Raw genomic sequence first — 19,201 nt, 5'->3', positions numbered from 1 at the left:
AATGGATTCAGGTCAACACTCAGAGAAAACTTGTTGGGAAAAATACATCCACGCAAGCATTCACCAGAAAACAAAACAAACATCCCAGATCCCATTGCAGAGACCCAATACTACAAGACAGTTTTGTGTTTAATGTCCACGCTCTGAGAAAAATGTCTCATAGATACCTTGCTGCATATTTTATTCTTCAAGGCACATGAGGCTAACGAGTAGTTTTAAACAAAACATCAAGTTGCATATGCACCCACCTTGAGCACCTTGTCAAGGAGCAAGTCGTGCACCTTGACTGCAGCTACGATGCCGCCATAAGCAAACAGAAATGCTCGGGCCAAGGTAAAAACACCATTGGCCACTGCCAAGCCGCCATAGATGGGCAGGAACACGTTCACAACGTCGCTGCTCGAGTCCCTGAAAATGATGTTTTGCCCTTACTTCCACAGTCTCTTTTACTTACACAAAAAAGCATACAATACAGCAGTAGAGACAATACAGTGATTTACGTGTGTCATATTTTTCCATCACTGTTATATACTGCGATGGTGCACGTCAAAATATATTTGTCACAAATCGTACCCACAGTTACGACGTGCCATTGAAAACGGTAACAATTGTTTTTCGTTTGCTCATCAGGTTTTGTACTCGGAGTAGGCCCATTCTTCGTGACTTTACTGCCCAACAGCCCAATATCAATAGAATAAAACAATGTAAAAGTGCAATGCAGGAATAAAACATAACATAGACCAAGGTTTGCGTGGATACACGTGTATCCTACTCTCCTTCCTAGCCAGCGGCGAGCGCGGTGAAGTCATGAGAAGACGCATGCCCGCCATGCGGAAGTGAAGGGGAGAAGGCACTTCGGCATTTCCCTCGCGCTCCTCATACAATGCTGTGACATCATGGCACTGTGTTGTCGCACTTTTACGCTGCCTGTCCGTGTTCTTTCGCGCTGTTAGACCATGTCTGATTTGCATCATGGCACCATGTTGGCCACTTAAGAAAGGATGCATTCCAAACCTGAGGAGCAACTGATTTCTTCTCGTTGTGCAATACTGAAAGGGATAAAATACAGATGCTCGCAGCAAAAGATTGGCTCTTGTTCTCTGGCAACATGACCGCGACGACTTGGTTTTATCAGATGGAACATTCTTCTACACTGCGCTTTACCTTGTGTTAGGTTAATAAACTGTTGCCTAGCGTGCTCTGCCGCTGCCTATTTTGTCCGAACTTGCCATGGCTGCAACTCTGCACTACAGATTGGGAAAAAGCGTCAAGTAAGAGAAATACCTGCGCATAACTGGTGTGTAACTGGCACGGAAGCTCGACTTCCCAGCTGGCTATGTGCAGAGTGACCTCATAGATTCAACTGTGCCATGAGTTCACCTTAATGAACACCAAAAGCATCCAGTAAAAGCTTAACTGGGCACATGAACATGTAAATGGTCACTGCTGTTCAAATTCTTAGAGCAAGTTTTTTGTTTTGTGCAGCAGCAGCAACAGCTATTTAAATTTTACCATCAAAGCATGCACATACTCTCACAATTCAAATGTTAGACTCCCAGTGCGATATAATTTTCTCGCTTCCTTTTCCCAGAATCCCATTGAGGAGGCCTCACTGACCTGATGAGACGACGATGAAGCATGTTGTCTGTAGTGTTCGCCCACGAAACCCACACAGCGAGCCACCAGTCAGTGGAAGTCCTAGAAACTGCAGCATAGAATCAGTGGCAAAACAACAAAAAACATTCCAATTGATACATACTTGTTAAAAGTTACAAGCACAACATGCTCACAGTAAAAAAAAGCATGAAAAACATATATTCAAAGGAGCACATTCATTACCTGTAAAGGTCAGCCGCTTAAATATTTTCAGTGAATTCTTCACAGTATTAATAACAGAACTAATTATTGGCAGAATGGCAAAATAAAAAGAGGAGAAAATGGACGTCGGAAACACTTGTGATGTTAAGGTTACCAGAGTAACAAAATGGATGCAAAGGAAACACGCAGCTGACAACGGCAGAGAGAAAGATGGGCCAATAAAATTAGGGAATTTGCATAGGAGGGGGTGGTTACGTTTGACGCAAAACACTGAGAGAGATCCTTGTCCCGAGTAGACGTAAATGGTGGCCACTGCAATCACCAGAATTGATGATGGCAGCAGGTATGTGACGCCCCCATTCACAACGAGATCATACAAGAGGCTACATGCTCATGATGCTATAGCTGCCAACATTTAAAAAGTTCACGAGACGAAGACACAGCACCCACCTTGCATGAGGACCACAGACAGGAGAACGGCAGTGGCAAGCCAAGTCCCAACTGCGTCCCAATACGAGCGCACTGTGCTAAAGCGAACGGCGCCATACTCGCGTTCCTCATCTTCTACGAGCATCCTACTCGGTGCTTCAAGCGCAGATGATGCTGCATCGTGGCTGGTCTTCGACATTGATGACGATGCACTTTGTGTCGAGGGCTGCTGCTCTTCCGCTCCCATCTGTGGCAGTGCCTCGATGACCGATGATTTCAACACTGTTGATGGAGGTCCTGGGCAATGAGATCAACTTATACTGATCAGCATCGCATTAGGTATAGTTTCTTTGCATTGCGCTGACCACACTACAATTTGCTCCCTCAATTTTTTATTTGATTCTTCTTTATTTGATTTGATTTTTATTCGGACAACTTATTTAGTTTCCTCTCGCTTCCCCACTCACCCTCGAGTAATACATACCACAATGGGGGGGGGCTTTGAGGGGCTGAGCGCCTTGAAAACGTTTTTTTTTTTTTTTCAAGGTATCTTGTTAAAGCTTAGCAGGCAAGTGCAGAATAAAATGCTGATTTAAAATACATATATATATATATATATATATATATTTAGATTTAAAATATTTCATCAAGAAGAGCAGATATGACAAAATGGTTTGCGGTTTGTGGGGTTTAACGTCCCAAAGCAACTCTGGCTATGAGAGACGCCATAGTGGAGGACTCCGGAAATTTCGACCACCTGGGATTTCTTTAACGTGCACTGACATCGCACAGCACACAGGCGCCTTGCTTTTCACCTCCATCGAAAAGCTGCCGACGAGGCCGGGAGATATGACAAAATAACTTATCCATTATTTATAGGCCATTATGGTAATTTCTCGTCACAAACTATCTCATTTAGGAACATGCACACATTTCAAAATGTCCACTGCACATGCTGAAGTTACAGAAATTCATATAATGTCATTTTCTTGACCATAAATAAATAGCAAAGTCGGAAAGAAAAAAGTATGTGACAGTAACTGGCCAAAATTTAGTTTAATTGCAAATATACCACAATTAAGGAAAAAAGAAAAGCTTTAGGATTTGCAGCGAGCCTTTTGAAACATGTGCATGCTCCTAAAAGCGGTATTTTTAACAAGGAATTATCATAATGGCTCATAAGGAACAACCTGATTAGGATAGTTATTTTTTGCCATATCTTCTCCCAGACTTGAGGCATTAGAGATCTAAATGCACATTTGAAATCAGCATTCAGTGCTACACTTGCATGCTAGATTTCAACAAGATATGTTGAAAAATTAAAAGAGAGCCATTAAAAGGTAAGGCAAGATGAGAATGGTGCTAAATGTGACAATGATAATGTAGGTAACTCCAGGCTGTAAAGAGGATTGTAGTTACACAGCACTGTAGATTGCGTGTGAGTACCTCAAAAATATTTAACTGCAATCCATCAGTCTTGCGCAACTAGTAGTTACATTGACTCAGGTCGACATAATACCAAATGCAAGCACCATCACTTGTACGCACATTTGCGCCAGGCAGAAGTCAGACTCTCACTAACAACCCATAACTAGCATCAATCACACCATTTTTATCAATGGCCTATAAATGTTATGCCCTGCATGCAGACATGATACTGGTACGAGTCACAAAAGTTTTGCTAATGCTTAACTCAAAGGGAAATGCTGTGCTCAAGAGTTGAATTTCAGATACCACTTATGCTTGCTCAGAATTCTAAGTCAAGGACGTTTAGTCTATAAAATTTTTATATGCACTTTAGAATTGAAGCTGCAGACTTATAAAAAAGAATATTGTGATGAGTTTTCTAGTTCTATGATACTTTTGCCATTATAATAAAGAACTGCGGGTTTGAACGAAAATCCAGTTTTGTTTTTTTTTTTTCAATCATTCGCGTCAGAAACTTCCTTCCCTCCAAACACATGGCCAGTTCACCAGCTGCTAAAAAAAGAAAATTAGAGATCACTGCAGAATCTGCAGTCAAAGAAATCGAAAGCTTGACACCATTTCTCGTTAAGACATACAACTATACCACACTACTCATTTCTAGTTATACATACTACTACACCGTAACACACTTCAGATCACTATAAGGCACTCATTAAGTGAGAAACACATCCACATCCAAGGTATGCTGTCACACCCCTTGAACGTCAACATTATCGTATAGCTACTTCAACGTCTGACAGATTTTACTTTTACAATTATGGCTCTAATTAACTAATTAATCAGTCTACTGGCATATTTTTTATTTTTTCTGCAGCATCTTCACATCATTCTCTATCAATAACAACCGTTCCTTTGATCCAAACGTTTCTAAGAACGACACAACGGCTGCGGATACGTTCTGTGCACACATTCTGTACACGTGACCTTGCTGGCATACCCTAGTAACGCTTTCACATTTAAAAAAAAATAATAAAATGTTTTCGGCGCCAAGCTTACAAGTGCAGCTTTAAAAAATGAAGCTTCTCTTCAGTCAGCGCAAGAGGCAACTGGTGTTACATGCATCTCAGGTCACAAAAATGTCGGAGTCCTTAATTGTGTGAATGGCGGCCCCTATAGCAACTGCTTGGATTGCTTTCCAGTCTATAAAATTGGAAACTGAGCTCTAGTGCTGCTCATCGTGTGTTTATGTTTAATTAAGTGTCAGCTAAGATTTTCAATATTAAGGTCACCGTTCTGTATGGTAACATCCTTCCTATAGCTTCCTATCAAGGTACAGCGCTCATAGGCCCTATAAGCAACAGGATTTCGGAATGTCTCTGGGCAGAGCAAAGTACTGCAAATTTCCCTATGTACATACAAGCATAAAAAAACAACCTAAATTAACAGCAGACACTTAATCACCTATCCTCTGTCCCCACAAAAATCACTATTCCCCAGCCCCCATGAGCCTCATCATCGCCAAAAGTGTGGCCGAGCACACTGATGGCCGAGAATCACCGAGTAGGAGTGACAGGCACAGAGTTGCTCACCTGCAGCGACAACCTTGCCGTCACGCAACACAATCACGTGGTCCGCCTGTGCCAGGAAGCCCACTTGGTGCGTGCAGAGCAGGCGTGCCTTGCCCTTCATGGCCCCCATGATGCACCGCTCAAAGACATGCTGAGCCACGTGGGCATCCAGTGCAGAGAGTGGGTCATCCAGCAGGTACACATCACTGTCCTGGCATGGATGCATCAGGGCAGCAGAAAAAAAAAGGGAAAAAAAAGAAAAAAGAAAGAAAAGTTTTTACTTAGATTAAAAGCACCACTTAAAAGTTGATTAGTCGGATTATGGGGTTTAACATCTCAAAGTGATTCATGCTGAGAGGTGCCGTAGTGGAGGGCTACAGAATAATTTCACCACTTGGAATTTTTTAACGTGCACTGACATCGCACATTACACAGGCACCTTGCTTTTCGCCTCTATTGGAAAGCAGCCGCCACGGCCGGGATTCGGTCCCGCATCCTTGGGCATAGCATTCACGCGCCCTAACCACTGCATCATTACAGCGGGTCAAAGCTACTGCGAGTGGGTCTGGTGCCAATAAAGGAGCACAGCAGGACAATTTGCTAGGAGCACAGTAAAATCATGCAGATGGCACCACAAAAGGCTTCAACCAAGATGACGCTTGCCTGCCTCCAATAAACACGGGCATGTGCAGTGCGCTTTGTGATATCTCTCTACTGTCACTATGGTTGCCAAGGCTTTTTTTCAGTTAGAGTCATCACTATGGTTGGCGAGTAAACGAGTGTTCATAATCACCGACAATCAACCAAAAGCAAAAACTGCACCTGGTACAAAGCACGAGCCAGAGCCACACGCCGCTTCTGGCCTCCGCTGAGCGTCTGCCCTTCCTCGCCAACTTCCGTCAAGTCACCAGCAGGCAATGACTGCAAAAATAAAAAATATATACGCCAGTTGTGAATATATACAACAGATGTGAACAGCTATGCTTTCTTTGCAACATGACATAAGGAATCAAAAGATTACATTCCAAATGGACACATACAGTTTCCTCACATGCACGCCTCACGTGCAGATTATTATCCAAAAAGGAGGAAATGCTAAGATTACGAAATCTGAAATTCAAACACAAGGCCTGACTTCACAGATACCTAGATCGGCTAGTACCACTGGTGACAAATGCAATGCACTTCTGCGTTGTTTTGCCTCGCATGAAAAAAGCTTTGGAAGACAGCACTGTAGACAGCTGCTCTTGAAGTGAGGTAAAAAAGGCAGTGAAGACGAGCCTTTCTTCGATACAGAAATTAGAGCTTGTTTTCTCAGCTTGAATAATGATGACCATGACAGGTTGTAAACCTTTTTTTTTTTTTTTTTTACAGTGGTTAGAAAACAAAAACAAAAAAGGAGAGCAAAAAGAAAAAGCACTGCTATATCAGCGGCCTTGAGAATTTAACTTTTCGCTTAGTCCCCGTGTACTATACTTGTGCACGCAACCTAGTGCAAAATTCAGCATTTGAAAAAAATTTGGTGCAGTTTAGAAATGGTGGTTAACTCCATTTCCAGCAACACTAGCTCCTAGATGTTCTTAATTAAAGCTCGACACTTTGAACAGTGCATGCAACCAGACTGACATGCACCCATGATTGAAGAATAGATTTGTGGTGCCCAATTTATGATCCCACGATCATGTACAAATCGCGTACAAAGCTTCCAGTGCTGTTGGTTAAAGACCACAGAGATGCACTAACCAGTAAAATGGCCAACCTTGCCAGCAGCTGAGCCCAAGCAATCAAAGCTAGCCAAGTCAGTTCCTTTTCAACCCAAGTATAGTGCTGGTTTTGTGTTGCTCAAGACGAGAGCTAATGCCTGATTTTCAATCAAATTGCTTCTATACAGTGTATGTACCTCAAGAGGCATTAGAAATGTATTGTACTATGCCACTTCCTTGTCCCAGCCTGCGTGATTACAACAAACTGTGGGCACAAATGGTGTGCACCTTGAGGTCATCCAGCAGAGCACAGCACTCGAGCACGGCCTGGTAGCGTCCCGCGTCGAAGGGCCGCCCGAAGAGGACGTTGGTCCGCAGTGTGCCCCGCTGCAACCAGGGCTGCTGGGGAACCAGGCCCAGGGCCAAGTCCAGCCGCTGGAGCACCACCGACCCCTGAGCACGGCGAGTCTCGCCCAAGATGGCCGCCAGCAGCGTGCTCTTGCCGCTCCCCACCCGGCCCACCACACCAACCAGCTGGCCCTACATGGGGAAGGGAGAGATGAAAGGGGAGAAACTCTCTAAATGGCTACAGACATCAGTTGCTTGTACTTGCATTCAATACACTCTTTGAATATGCATATAAAGGAAGTACTAATCGACATTGAGTGAAACGCAAGCAAGATAATCAAAATACTAACAGCAATTAACGGGGTCTTTCCTTGGAGTGATACTGAATGTCAGCAAGCTTAACTTTCACTTTAAAGGCATAAAGACTGCTCTCAGGAAGCACTGATGGACCCCAACTGTGTTTCCTCGAATATTTTAGTGCCTCTGAATCAGCATTTTAGCTGTCTAGTTTGAGTTTGAGTTTGAGTTTCAGCTTAGTTTAGATTTAGTTTCTGGGGTTTAATGTCCCAAAAGCGACTCGGGCTATGAGAGACTCCGTAGTGGAGGGCTTCGAAAATTTCGACCGCATGGGGTCGAAATAGTGGGATCGCGTAGAGTCGAAAAACACACGGGCACTTTGCTTTTCGCCTCCATTGAAAAGCAGCTGCCATGGTCGGTATTCGATCCCGCATCCTTGGGCACAGCAGTCAACTGCACCGCCACAAAGGGGAGTTTGAGAGTTTTAGTCTCGTTTTAAGCTGATGGTACCGTCTTTGCCAAAAGTAACCAGGCTGCAGGATTTGCTTCTCAGCCATGTGGTAGCAGATTCATACCACTTCTGAAGCTCTAAATCTCTGCAATGTAAAGGTGAGCACCAGTTCTCACTTCTTAACTCGTTGTGATAAAGTAGGAATCCTTATTGACTTTATAATACAAGTGAGAAACAAAACATGCAGTCTGATTACTTTTGGCAAAGACAGTACATAGCCAAAACGCTTTCTGCTGCGTACAGCATACACATCAACAGAGTACGGACAAGTTCACTGGTTCTCAAAGTGGGTTCCACAGTAACCCTCGGCTTCCTTGGAGTGCTTTTTGTGTGCCTCGAACCCCTAGACACACGTTTCTGCCCCTCCCCGTCCCTGCCTTCATTTTATTAATTTTAGTTATTTCATTGTGGGAGTGGCCACACTGTAAATAGAATGCTTCGCTTTGTGGCCAGACATAATTTAGATATGAGCCTGTTTTTCCAGGTCTGCTATTTTCAGGCATGTAAGGCAAGAAGAAGTAGAAGCCAAAACGTGTGATGCTCGTCGGCACCATTCGAAAGCCATCGGGCAGGAGTTTCCTGATGCTAACACAGTTGAGAACGCTGGTCTACACTTCCATGCCAGCGTTTGCTTTATTATCGGTTCACAGTTTCGTACCTGCAAAGCACTACTGCAGGTCTCTAGTCACTGCTACATCTCTCGGGTGAGCCTGACCATGATTGTATAAACAACAGGTATGACAACTCTAAAAACACAAAAACTAGACTCGCACAAACAAATATTTGGTCAAATGCTAAAGCATTGAATATTCACTTAGATCTGAATTTTCGGAGACAATACAACTGCGGGCTGGGGGCAAATTCCGTGCTTCTCACTTCCATATATGGTTGGGATGGAAAATGGTAGGGGTAACATTAAGAGATAGGAAGCGTGCAGATTGGGTGAGAGAAATAACTCAAGTTACTGACATTCTAGTGGAAATCAAGAAGAAGAAATGGGCATGGGCAAGACATGTAGTGCGAAGAGAGGATAACCGATGGTCGCTTAGGGTAACAAACTGGATTCCAAGGGAAGGAAAGCGTAGCAGGGGGCGGCAGAAAGTTAGGTGGGCGGATGAGGTTAAGAAGTTTGCAGGGATCAAGTGGATGCAGCTAGCACAGAACCGGGTTAATTGGAGAAATATGGGAGAGGCCTTCGCCCTGCAGTGGGTATAGTCAGGCTGATGGTGATGATGATGATGGGATCACAAAGTAGCAAACTGAGCTGCGAACGGTCATGCATTTTCAGTTCTTGATGCGAAGCACCCTTTGAATGTTAATCAAAGTTTGCTTTTTCCCTACTTACCACTTGTCTGGGAAAGCATCTGCCAGCCTGAGGAAGCGTTATACAGCATTCAGCTCAGACTTTCGTTAGCACGACCGATTCATACAAGAGTTAGCGATTCCTCTTTCTGACCTGTGGAGCTCTCTGAATCGTGGTAAGAAAAGGCATGACGCACCTCATGCTCTCAACCCACCGAACAATCCCAGACCTCACATATAAGTTGGCGTTGTGCGCGGATTGATGACTCCAAATTGAGCAGGCAATTTTTGCCAAACGTCCGCATAGCTTGAAGTCACGAGTCTGATGGAAACCTAACTTGTCGAGATGGCACATGATGAAAAAAAAATAAACTGTGCCAACTGAGATAAAGATGGTGATGTTTTGGCTCCTACATGGCAGCCTTGTTCAAAAAAATCCATTCCCAACAAAGAACTCCAGTGTAGGAACCACAATGTCAGGTAAGCTTTTTCTTGGCAGGCACCATTTATTATTTCGTTGTCAACACAGCTTCAAGGAGTACAGCAAAGCTGTAATGCATTCTTTCCTTCTTTTTTTCTTCTTTTAAGTAATGTCCTTGAGAGTTAGAATTCAATATACAGTTTTGAAAACCCTTTGCAGCGCCGTTGAAACTCTGTTAAGCATCGAAAGTGTTTGAAATATTCTATTCAATACAGTACCTGCAGAGAATCATTCTGTTTCAAATGCGCTTCAAACAAACAAAAAGACTGCTGTACTCCTACAACCCAGTCCAAAACTCATTCAAACAAATCCCCTTTGCTCTTTGCCAAAGAATACAAACCTTGCACAAGGATAAGTTGACGGGCCCCAACACAAAGCCGGGTCCTCTCGGTCCGGTGATGGCTGCTGGGAGGGTCACGTCACCGATCATGGTGCCCCAGTGGAAAACACCATTGCTGACCCGCACCAGCTCATCTTCTGCACAAATTATTAAAACCACCTTAAGGAACAATTGAGTAAATCGACCAAACAATCCATCTGTTAGACTGGAAAGAAGAGGTTGAGTTGTGTGTACAAATCGTTTCGTCAGGCCCTTCGACTCTTCTAGTTTTGGCGTGGATGAAGATGACAGGATGCGTGTTCATAGCAGATACCAGCAGAATATGCTTACAGCATCCCACATTTCAATAAATAAAGAAAAGGCAACAAAGCCTTGGAGTGTGCTGCGGCCTTGGAGAATATCCATGGCTTCGCAGCTACTTTACACTTGGAAACAACTTTTGGCCATAAAAAGAAAGCAATAGGTAAGGAGAACTCATAATAATTGTGCCACTCTATCAAGTAGTTTGGCAACAGAATGGTTGTGCCGGCCATCTGGTCATGGTTTTACTGAGTGGTTGCTTCGATTTGCCGTACAAGTGGCGCCATCTATAGAAGCTTCTAGTACATGGATGTGCCCCAAAATAATTCTGCATTCACAAACACTATTTTTGCCATTACTATCCAACAATGAAAATTGCTACGGTGTACTACGATGTACAGCAAATGAGGACTACATTCTGCAGCACAGGAAAAGTAAGGCTGTCGTTTGACTCAGTAGCCCTTTCTCTCCATTAGATGCCGAGAAGAACTGTCGAGAGCTTATAACTGCCTGCACAGCTCAGCCCGTAAGAGCAAACAAATGAAAGAGCAGCATTTAAGTATGCATACATTTACTACTATTAGAGAAGGACAAATGCAGAATGGTCCGCAAGGAAACAGAAAGGAAATCTGAGGGAAGGTGAATGTAACATGGGAGACATGCCATCAGGTTGCAAGATAAGCAGAGTTTCAAGTACTACATGGTCACAACTATCACAGGATAAGACTAAATGGAGATTACGTAACAGAAATGTCCTGTGTCTTATAGCCAATGTAACTAGGTTGCAGTCGACGATGATGCAAATTTAAAAAAATATATATTTTTTTTTGACAGAATGATCTCCTTTACAGTCAACAGCTGGGTGTTAACCTGACCTACAGAAAAAACTAAACTGTTTTGCAACTAACATCAAAGCATAACTTCTAGTAAAGCTAGAAAGCCAACTATTCTGTTTTGCTCTGCCACCTAACAAGTCGATTAAGAGCGTCCAATCAAGATGAAGGATTAGAACCCCCAAAACTTATGAAACGAATTCTGAAAGTGCCTGGAAGCAAAAATGTCTCAACCAGTTCACAACTGGCTCCAAATAAGTTTCCAGCACTTTTGGTGTTTCCTAGCTTTTTTTTTTTTTTTAATGGATTTTACAGAACTGCCCAAATCATTCTCAGATGTGATCATGATGGCACCAATGGTGGGCTGACCATGAGTTTCTTCAAGAAGTCAACATCTTAAGCCTCTTTGAAATAGCTCACCACGTGACAGCACTCTATATTTGGAAATATAGGTGTTTTAACACCTGTACCTCCAAATATACGAAATACTGCCGCATGGTAATACAAGCACTGCAGACCATATGCAACCATGAGATTAAGTTGGCATAGTGAACTGCCCACTGCCGTGATGAATTTCAATGTGGCTGGGCTACCTCTGTCCCCAACCTTCCCTTAATATGAGTCCCACTGGTGATTTAATGCTGGTACCACGACACACTGAATTGAAACAGCCAATGCAACTCTCCTCACCCTCAGTCGACGTGGTGTAGTAACTGGCAGGGGCAAAGTTCTGAAGGTCGAGGAAGCGCTGGGTGCGTTTCAGTGACACCCATGCCTCCATGCAACCGTTGATCACCCAGGGAAAGGCATTGAGAGGCACTTTGAGCAGGTTGAACAGAGCAAGGCACGTGAAGACCTGCATGGGAAATCAAATAATAATAATCATTGGTTCACAGGAAAGGAAAGGTGCAGTATCTGTCACACTTGTTCCGTTGACACCTGAACCCCGCCTAAGGGAAGGGAGGAAGGTGGGAGTGAAAGTGGAAAGAGAGAAAGAGGAGCCATAGTGGAGGGCTACGGGAAGCAAAGCAAATTCTTGCTATGCATTTTATTTATCTTATCTTTTCTCCTTCAGAGCACTACGGAAGTACAGTCGAACTTCGTTATAATGAAGTAGTACGGGGCACAAAATTTTGTTCGTTATATCTGATATTCCTTATAAAAGTAGGCGCCCAAATTCCTGTAAACAAGTTTGCTAATAAAAGGAAACAAAATGCACAACTAATATGGACAACACAAAGGTGCGAATACGCACAATTTGTTCTAATGAAAAGCTTGGTATAAGCAAGAAATCTCGCCTTTCGTTCCGCGTTGGAGAGCAAAAATGAATACTAAGAAGGGATGTTAACTCTGTGCACAACTTGCGCGACGGAGCCAACAAACTCGGGAAGTGTAGCGCGCGCGCACGGGTCGGTCGCAGTGGCAGAGGCATGGCAGGGGCTCACGCCATGATGAGGCAACGGTGATGACATGACAGCCACATGGCTGTCAGCCGGTGCATGACCAGACTCAAGCAGCGGCGGCGGCGAGCCCCGAGATCACCACGTGCAGAGGTGTGACCTCAGAAGCCAGGGGCCATTGGTGCTAGTTTTTGTCGCTACCGCTATGACGCGACATGCGAATGCACGGGCGATTTAAACACACTTGGCTGTGCCGGTCGAGTTCGGCCATGGCCGTTCATAACCTCAGAGATCACGGATCTCTGACGCCGTAAGCCGTTGGTGGTAGTTTTTGTTGCCGCTGCTAAATGGCGTGGCACGCGAACGCGGAGGCGATTTAAAACACTTCTGCGGTGGGCGATTTTACTGGTTGAAAAACTGCGTTTCTGAATGTTTTTTCCGGCTCCTTTACGCATTTTTTGCAGTTTTAGTGCAAGAAACTGCTTCGTTACAACTGATCTAGCGTCAAATTTTTAAAATTTTTTTTATCGTTATACAGAAAAACCTCCCATAGAAATAAACCATAGACCAACCAAACTTTGATTTTAGTTCGTTTTATCCGATAATTCGCTATATTCATGTTCGTTATAACGAGGTTCGACTGCAACAAATATGTGATGGAACGCTTAAGCAACCTGAGTTAGACTGCGTTGTCATGACAAATGTATTGAGATTAATTTTTGAAAGAGCACAAACCAAAATGTAAATGAGTAAATGCTAATTGCAAATTCTAAATTATAGCATAGTTACAAAGGCAATGAACGCTAGACTTTACCCAAATTTTGCAAATAATAGCATTTCAGTTTTTGCTGTCAGTAAAAGTCAACCCTAGGTGCACTTATTGCTGAGAAAATTGCATTCATTAATTTTCCCGCTGTCAATTCAAACTTGTGAAAAACTCTAAATTACTTGTATACCAAGCGATCAGAAGCGAAAAAAAAGGCTGGCTGTTTACCAATCCAAAAATCCTAATCAGCTCAAGACCTTCTTTTCTTGCTTTTTGGCACTCTCACTTAAATATTACATCATTTGCACTTTCAAGACAACTGAAAATTTTAAGTGCTTGAAAACTCTGAGGAATATCTCTAAGCTCAAAACCAACTAAAAGCTCTGTTTGTGCATAGCGTGTCTACCTCGCTTCCTCCACAAATATGCTGTGAAGGCATAATGCCTTATCCGAAGAAAAATAGTTATACAGCAGCAGGAACAAAAAAAAACACAATTAAAAATAAAAATGAAGTAGGAAGCTAAGTCAACACAGTGTCATAAGCATTGAAAATAATGTTCTGGGCTTCAAAGTTTCAAGTGGAGCTCAACAGAGAATGGTAACAACCACTGAAAGTGCTTTAAATCTAAATGTGTCACAATAGCCGATACCTTGGCAGCAGTGAGTCTGTTCCCAAGCAGCACGTAGGTGATGAAGGACAGCACGGACATGAGCACGGGCGTGACGACCCAGAAGAAGACGCACAGGGCGTCCAGGTATTTCCGCTGCCGCAGGTGCGCCACCTCCTTCTTTCGAATGTCCGTAATGCGGACCTGGAACAGGGACTCCCAGGCATGCATCTTGATCATCCGCATGCCCCACAGGACCTCCGACATCAGCTGCAGCAAAGAATGCACAGTCAACCATACAAAGGTGCATGTGGATGAGGCACGAAAACTGCCTGCGCTGAACAGAAACCATGGCAGCACATAGTGAGGCACTGGCTAGGCCCGTTCTTTGCCTAAGCTCAGCCCATGCATGCTAGGCCTAAGATTGGCCCTGCTTGGCCTAAGCTCGGCCCATGCTAAGCCTGTCATTAAAGCAGAGAGTGGCACAAGTTATTTTCTGGCAGTTTCAGGCGACACAGCAGGCCATACCCAGTTCGCTTCCATCGAGAGGCCATGATTGTACAGCAATTCTATTTCATAGTAAGAAGCCCTCCGCAGATCAACTGCTGAAGTAATTATCAAATAAAAAAATAACGGTGTAGACTGTGTGCACACAGTATTACTGCCTTTTCTGCATCTTTTTCTGCTGTCTTCACAGGGAGCACAGTACCTTGATCCGTTCATCCTTGAACGCCATCATCCCAGCGGTGAGCCGTCCAATGCTGAGCGTGATGGACCGGTTGACCGGGACCAGCAAGACTGCCAGCACAAGACCAGCCAAAAAGGCAGCCCCCACTTGCTGCCAAAGCAGGAACATGGCCACAGCTAACTACAGCAGGAATTTCAGAGGGGCAGAAGGAAAGGGTCAAAACAGCACCACACAAACTGGGGAAAGGTCAGGTAGCTAAGACACAAATTATTCTCTTGAGCAGGCAAATTACAACCCACAAACCTAGCTTTGTCTGTAAGAGCATCACACTTAACATGTGTGGTTGGCAAGCCAGTTCAATACTGCGTCGTTTGAAAGGCACCAAAAGGCAAACTGCACACGAGGACAAGAGATGGACAACACATAGTTTGGCGTTTGAACACTGGCAGAGAAACATCGTGATAATTAATCACACTGATTTCCACTAGATTTTTTTAGTTCCAGCCTTCAACATTTTTATACTCACTGCCTCGACTATAGGCAGCAATATAGACCTTGCAACAAAACCTTGTTAACATATGAAACTTGCCTGCTAAGTATCAGCTTCAGACTACTGCAATCCATTAATTTAAGCAGAATTTTTATCAAATTTAAACAGAGTTTTATTTCAGTGAGCCGTAACAAAACACTAATACCCAATACCATGTGTTCAAGTCTTGAGCAGTATGAAGCAACAAGAGGATGATATATGGCGACATATAGGCACTGATGAAACAGCTGATCACGGTAACGGAAGGCTAGGCTTGCCTGCCAAGAAAAACTGCCCTGTGATTTGTGGCCGGCATTAACACATGGTTTTGTCATGCAATGCTGGAGGTAAGAGGCATCTAGGCATGTGTGCGTCATTATGTATCATCTTTCTGTTGCTTTGCACTTCTCAAAACAGATGCGAAGCCAACTAGCCTGACAACTTCCCCCCCCCCCATACTCACTTAAAGGCTGACTGCAGCAGAATTTTTCCCTCCATAAAAGGAACATTTTTCAGTACAATGTTAAAAGACAGTGGTAAAACTAAAAATTGGCATTCATAATAAAATTCAGTACGCCAGGAACTGCTCTCGAAAACCGTTGTTCTTCATAACAAAACTGTGAAAAGAGTGGCCATTACTAACAGCCGGAAATGACTAGGGAGAGCAACAATCTATACCTCTGGCACTGTAGTCATGGTATTTTAGTGGATCACTGTTGCTAGAATAAACCTTCGAGAGCAAACATGCATTACATTCAGGTACCGTAAGCAATGGAAACAACTGTCCCAAAGATTCACTGCACTGTAGAGCCACTCCCGCCAACACCGACTACTAATTCTTATTTTGCTCGATGTTTTCCGTACTTTGAAAATGCATGCGATGTGTGTATTCTTATCCGCTGTGTGAATTTCTGCCCGATGGCTGCACATTGTTTTGCACTGTTTCTTAAAAACAGTGAAAATATAGACATAGACATAAGTGACCCAAATGTAGACGAGACATGAGCATCTGTATCGTTCGTGTCTATATTTGCACTATATTTTCAAAAAATTGGTACCAGCTAGCCCAAACCAAACATCTTTTTGCACGGTAAGTGCGCCTAAAATTGTAAAAAGATCTCTGTAGCAAACCTCGGATTGCCAAGCCATGTCTCAGCAGCAATCCTTTCCCTGCATGCCATCAAGTCCCCATTCACTCACAATAAACCCAGTTTAAGGACAATCCCCAAATGCCTGTTCCTACAACACATCTGGTATGGCACCCAGCTCCACCATCTAGCAAGCTTTCAGCTTAGACGTGAGTACTCCAAGCTACTCACCTGGAGAGGCAAGCTCCATGCCTCGTGTAAGCTGGGGCAGAGGCCAACAATGCGATCAGTGTCTGTTGTCACCAAGTTAAGAGCCTCTGAAGAACTCTTGCGCAGTTCAGTGGGGTCGGCACGAAGAGTCTTCTGGTAGACGAGAGCCACAACAATTGCTCTCACCTTGAGACCCACGCGCGACACAAGGTAACTGTAGTGAGTCGACAAGAATGCACCGAGGAGGCAGGCCAGAGCGAGTCCCGACGCATACGCGTAGCCAGACCATGTTGGATGCTGTCCTAGTCCTTCTTCAAGGAATATTACGAGCCTGTTCAGCAGGACAGGACTTGCAAACGATAGGATGTCAGCGAGGAACTTCAGAAGTCCAACACAGTAGTACTGGCGGCCGACACAACGGTGGAACAGCACAAGAAGGCTGGGAAGCAATCCACTGGCATCAACCTTCCGGTAAAGTCCATGGACTACCTCTTCTGGTCTCAAGCTGATTGGCAAGTCGTGCAGGTCATCAGGTTCATGAATGTGACCCCTGTAGCCCCGACGCATCAGCCGCCCGACCCACCAGAAGGTGAGCAAGGAGATAAAGTTTGTGTCCTCTGCTGTTCCCAGCTGCCGATTGTCATCGTCTGCTTCAAGCAGACGAACATAGCTCTGCACGGATGATAGAGACTCTTGACCTAGGGTACGAGGTGGCGTCTCACCGGCTGTGCTAGAACAGTGTACTGCGGCTGTAAGGTAGAAGGCACAGGCAAGTGCACTCACAATGTTCGAGTACAGGTCAGCATAAAATGAGAGCTCGACACCCCGACCTGACTCATTCAAGGACAGCAGTGCAGAAATACGAAAGGTCGCACACAGCCCAGCAGCAGTCACGGCAAATATCACGGGTATCTCGCCGGCTGACCGGCGGTGCCGCGGCAATGGATTGGTGAGGGTCTGCAAGTAGAAGAAGTGCACGGTCCACGTGAGGATGACAACGCCGATGCAAAGTATTGTTGATGGCACCATGACTTCGCTGAGTATGAGTTGAGACATGACAAGGTGGACGACGGGACGAAGCAGGAGGAGGGAGCAGCACAGTTTGCGCAGATGAGTCCGCCATGTCGCTGGGAGCAAGTGCACCAGCTGGTGGTCACGACGAAGAGTGACCTGGCGAATGCCAGCATAGTAGACACTAATGATGGCAATGAGGGCATGCACACCACTGGCGAGGAGATCCAGGAAGCAGCGGCTAAGGTGGTTCTCCTCCCAGACAACTAGTGTTCCATCCTTTGTTGAGCATATGGTATCCCAAAGGTTCATTGCTTCATTTGGTGTCAGCTTCCTTAATTCTGTAAGCAAAAGAACATTTGAGTAAGCACATGAAGATATGTGAAAGTTTTGTGAACATTAAACGTCTTTAAAGAGCTTATCGTTTTAAAATCACATAATGCACATAGACAAGTCTATATACGCCCATCCATGCAGAAAAGAGACTAGCCCTTTTGGAAAATGTCTTAAAAAACAAAACCCACATCGAAATGTGCAAGTGTTGTTCTCCCATGTCATTTGTTTTACAGGCATAAGGTCACCAAAAGGTTCCATCGAGTAACTGTTGATGCCAGTGCAAAAGTTTAAGAGGCTGCAGCTGAAATATATGTATTCGGTACATTGGCGAAAACATGAGATATAGCATGAAGGAAGTAGTGGCTTGTTAATGAGCAATAGCATTTGAATAAAGAATCCTTAACAGAATTTTAAATGTTAAAAAAACAGCAGCAAGCTATAATATAGTGACCCTGCAGATACTGCCAAGAGCCTTTGTTTCAGCATGTAATATGATAATGCAGAGCTTCGAAGACAGTAAAGCACCTGTTGTGGAGACAAAGTAAGGGGTAAAAAGAGTGCACAGTTAGCGGGAAATTGTTGCAACCGTAGCAATTAGAAACTATGGAAATGCGAGTTGAGTTCAAAAGCACACATGTAAATTTATTTTTAAAAAAAGCGTATACTGCACTGCCATCAATATCAAAACAATTCAAATTAGAAATACAAACTATGCGACATCCTTTAGACTTGCTACATGAAACTGTATTCAGCGTTATAACGCAAGCCTCAATATTAGTAGCTTAGCAGCCGCAAAAATGTATGTTTGCGGACACAGGACACAAGTGATCGTGCAGACAGCTCGCAATAATGAAGCTTGTTCTTGGCTCTCATTTTCTGCAATAAATGCTGCACTATCAGCCACACTTCTTCGGCCAACTACTCAACAGACCATAACCTTATTTATGCTAATAGAGTATAGAGTATAAAGGAGGCTATGAACAGACCACTCACGCCGAACCGAAACCTGTGAACCGGAAAGCGCTTAACCACATGAGAGTGAATGATATCCTACATCCCACGTGGATACCGAGCACCTCACGTGATGTTCACACCCCCTGACGTAATATGCATATGAAACCAACTACATCGTCAATCCCGAGTGAGCACCGCGCACAGGCAGGCAGGGCTCCGTCAACAAAACCACGCCAGTCATTGGTTTGCGCGT

General features: G+C 44.1%; 1 protein-coding gene across 3 annotated transcripts in view; it reads right to left on the bottom strand.

Moving 5' to 3' along the window:
• LOC146189655 (ATP-binding cassette sub-family C member 10-like) overlaps positions 1–19,201 on the bottom strand; it is a 37,284-nt gene that overhangs the window by 17,804 nt on the left and 279 nt on the right. For 2 of the 3 annotated variants that reach the window (XM_084604416.1, XM_084604418.1), the window contains exons 2-12: positions 16,669–17,999; positions 14,842–15,000; positions 14,175–14,402; positions 12,049–12,214; positions 10,226–10,362; positions 7,235–7,486; positions 6,066–6,164; positions 5,265–5,454; positions 2,269–2,544; positions 1,618–1,705; positions 249–408 (exon numbers count right to left, since the gene is read on the bottom strand). In XM_084604416.1, the coding sequence (XP_084460542.1) occupies positions 249–408; positions 1,618–1,705; positions 2,269–2,544; positions 5,265–5,454; positions 6,066–6,164; positions 7,235–7,486; positions 10,226–10,362; positions 12,049–12,214; positions 14,175–14,402; positions 14,842–15,000; positions 16,669–17,970 (3,057 nt within the window). In that variant the 5' untranslated portion in view covers positions 17,971–17,999. Of the gene's footprint in view, positions 1–248; positions 409–1,617; positions 1,706–2,268; positions 2,545–5,264; positions 5,455–6,065; positions 6,165–7,234; positions 7,487–10,225; positions 10,363–12,048; positions 12,215–14,174; positions 14,403–14,841; positions 15,001–16,668; positions 18,000–18,987; positions 19,082–19,201 lie in introns of those variants that run through there. The other variant, XM_084604417.1, reaches the window with a different exon arrangement.

This window comes from Amblyomma maculatum, chromosome 5 (assembly GCF_055883805.1).
Source record: "Amblyomma maculatum isolate TAMU_Amacu chromosome 5, ASM5588380v1, whole genome shotgun sequence".
In the NCBI taxonomy this organism is placed as follows: Eukaryota; Metazoa; Arthropoda; class Arachnida; order Ixodida; family Ixodidae; genus Amblyomma; species Amblyomma maculatum.
This window is presented reverse-complemented; position numbering and strand designations above follow the sequence as displayed.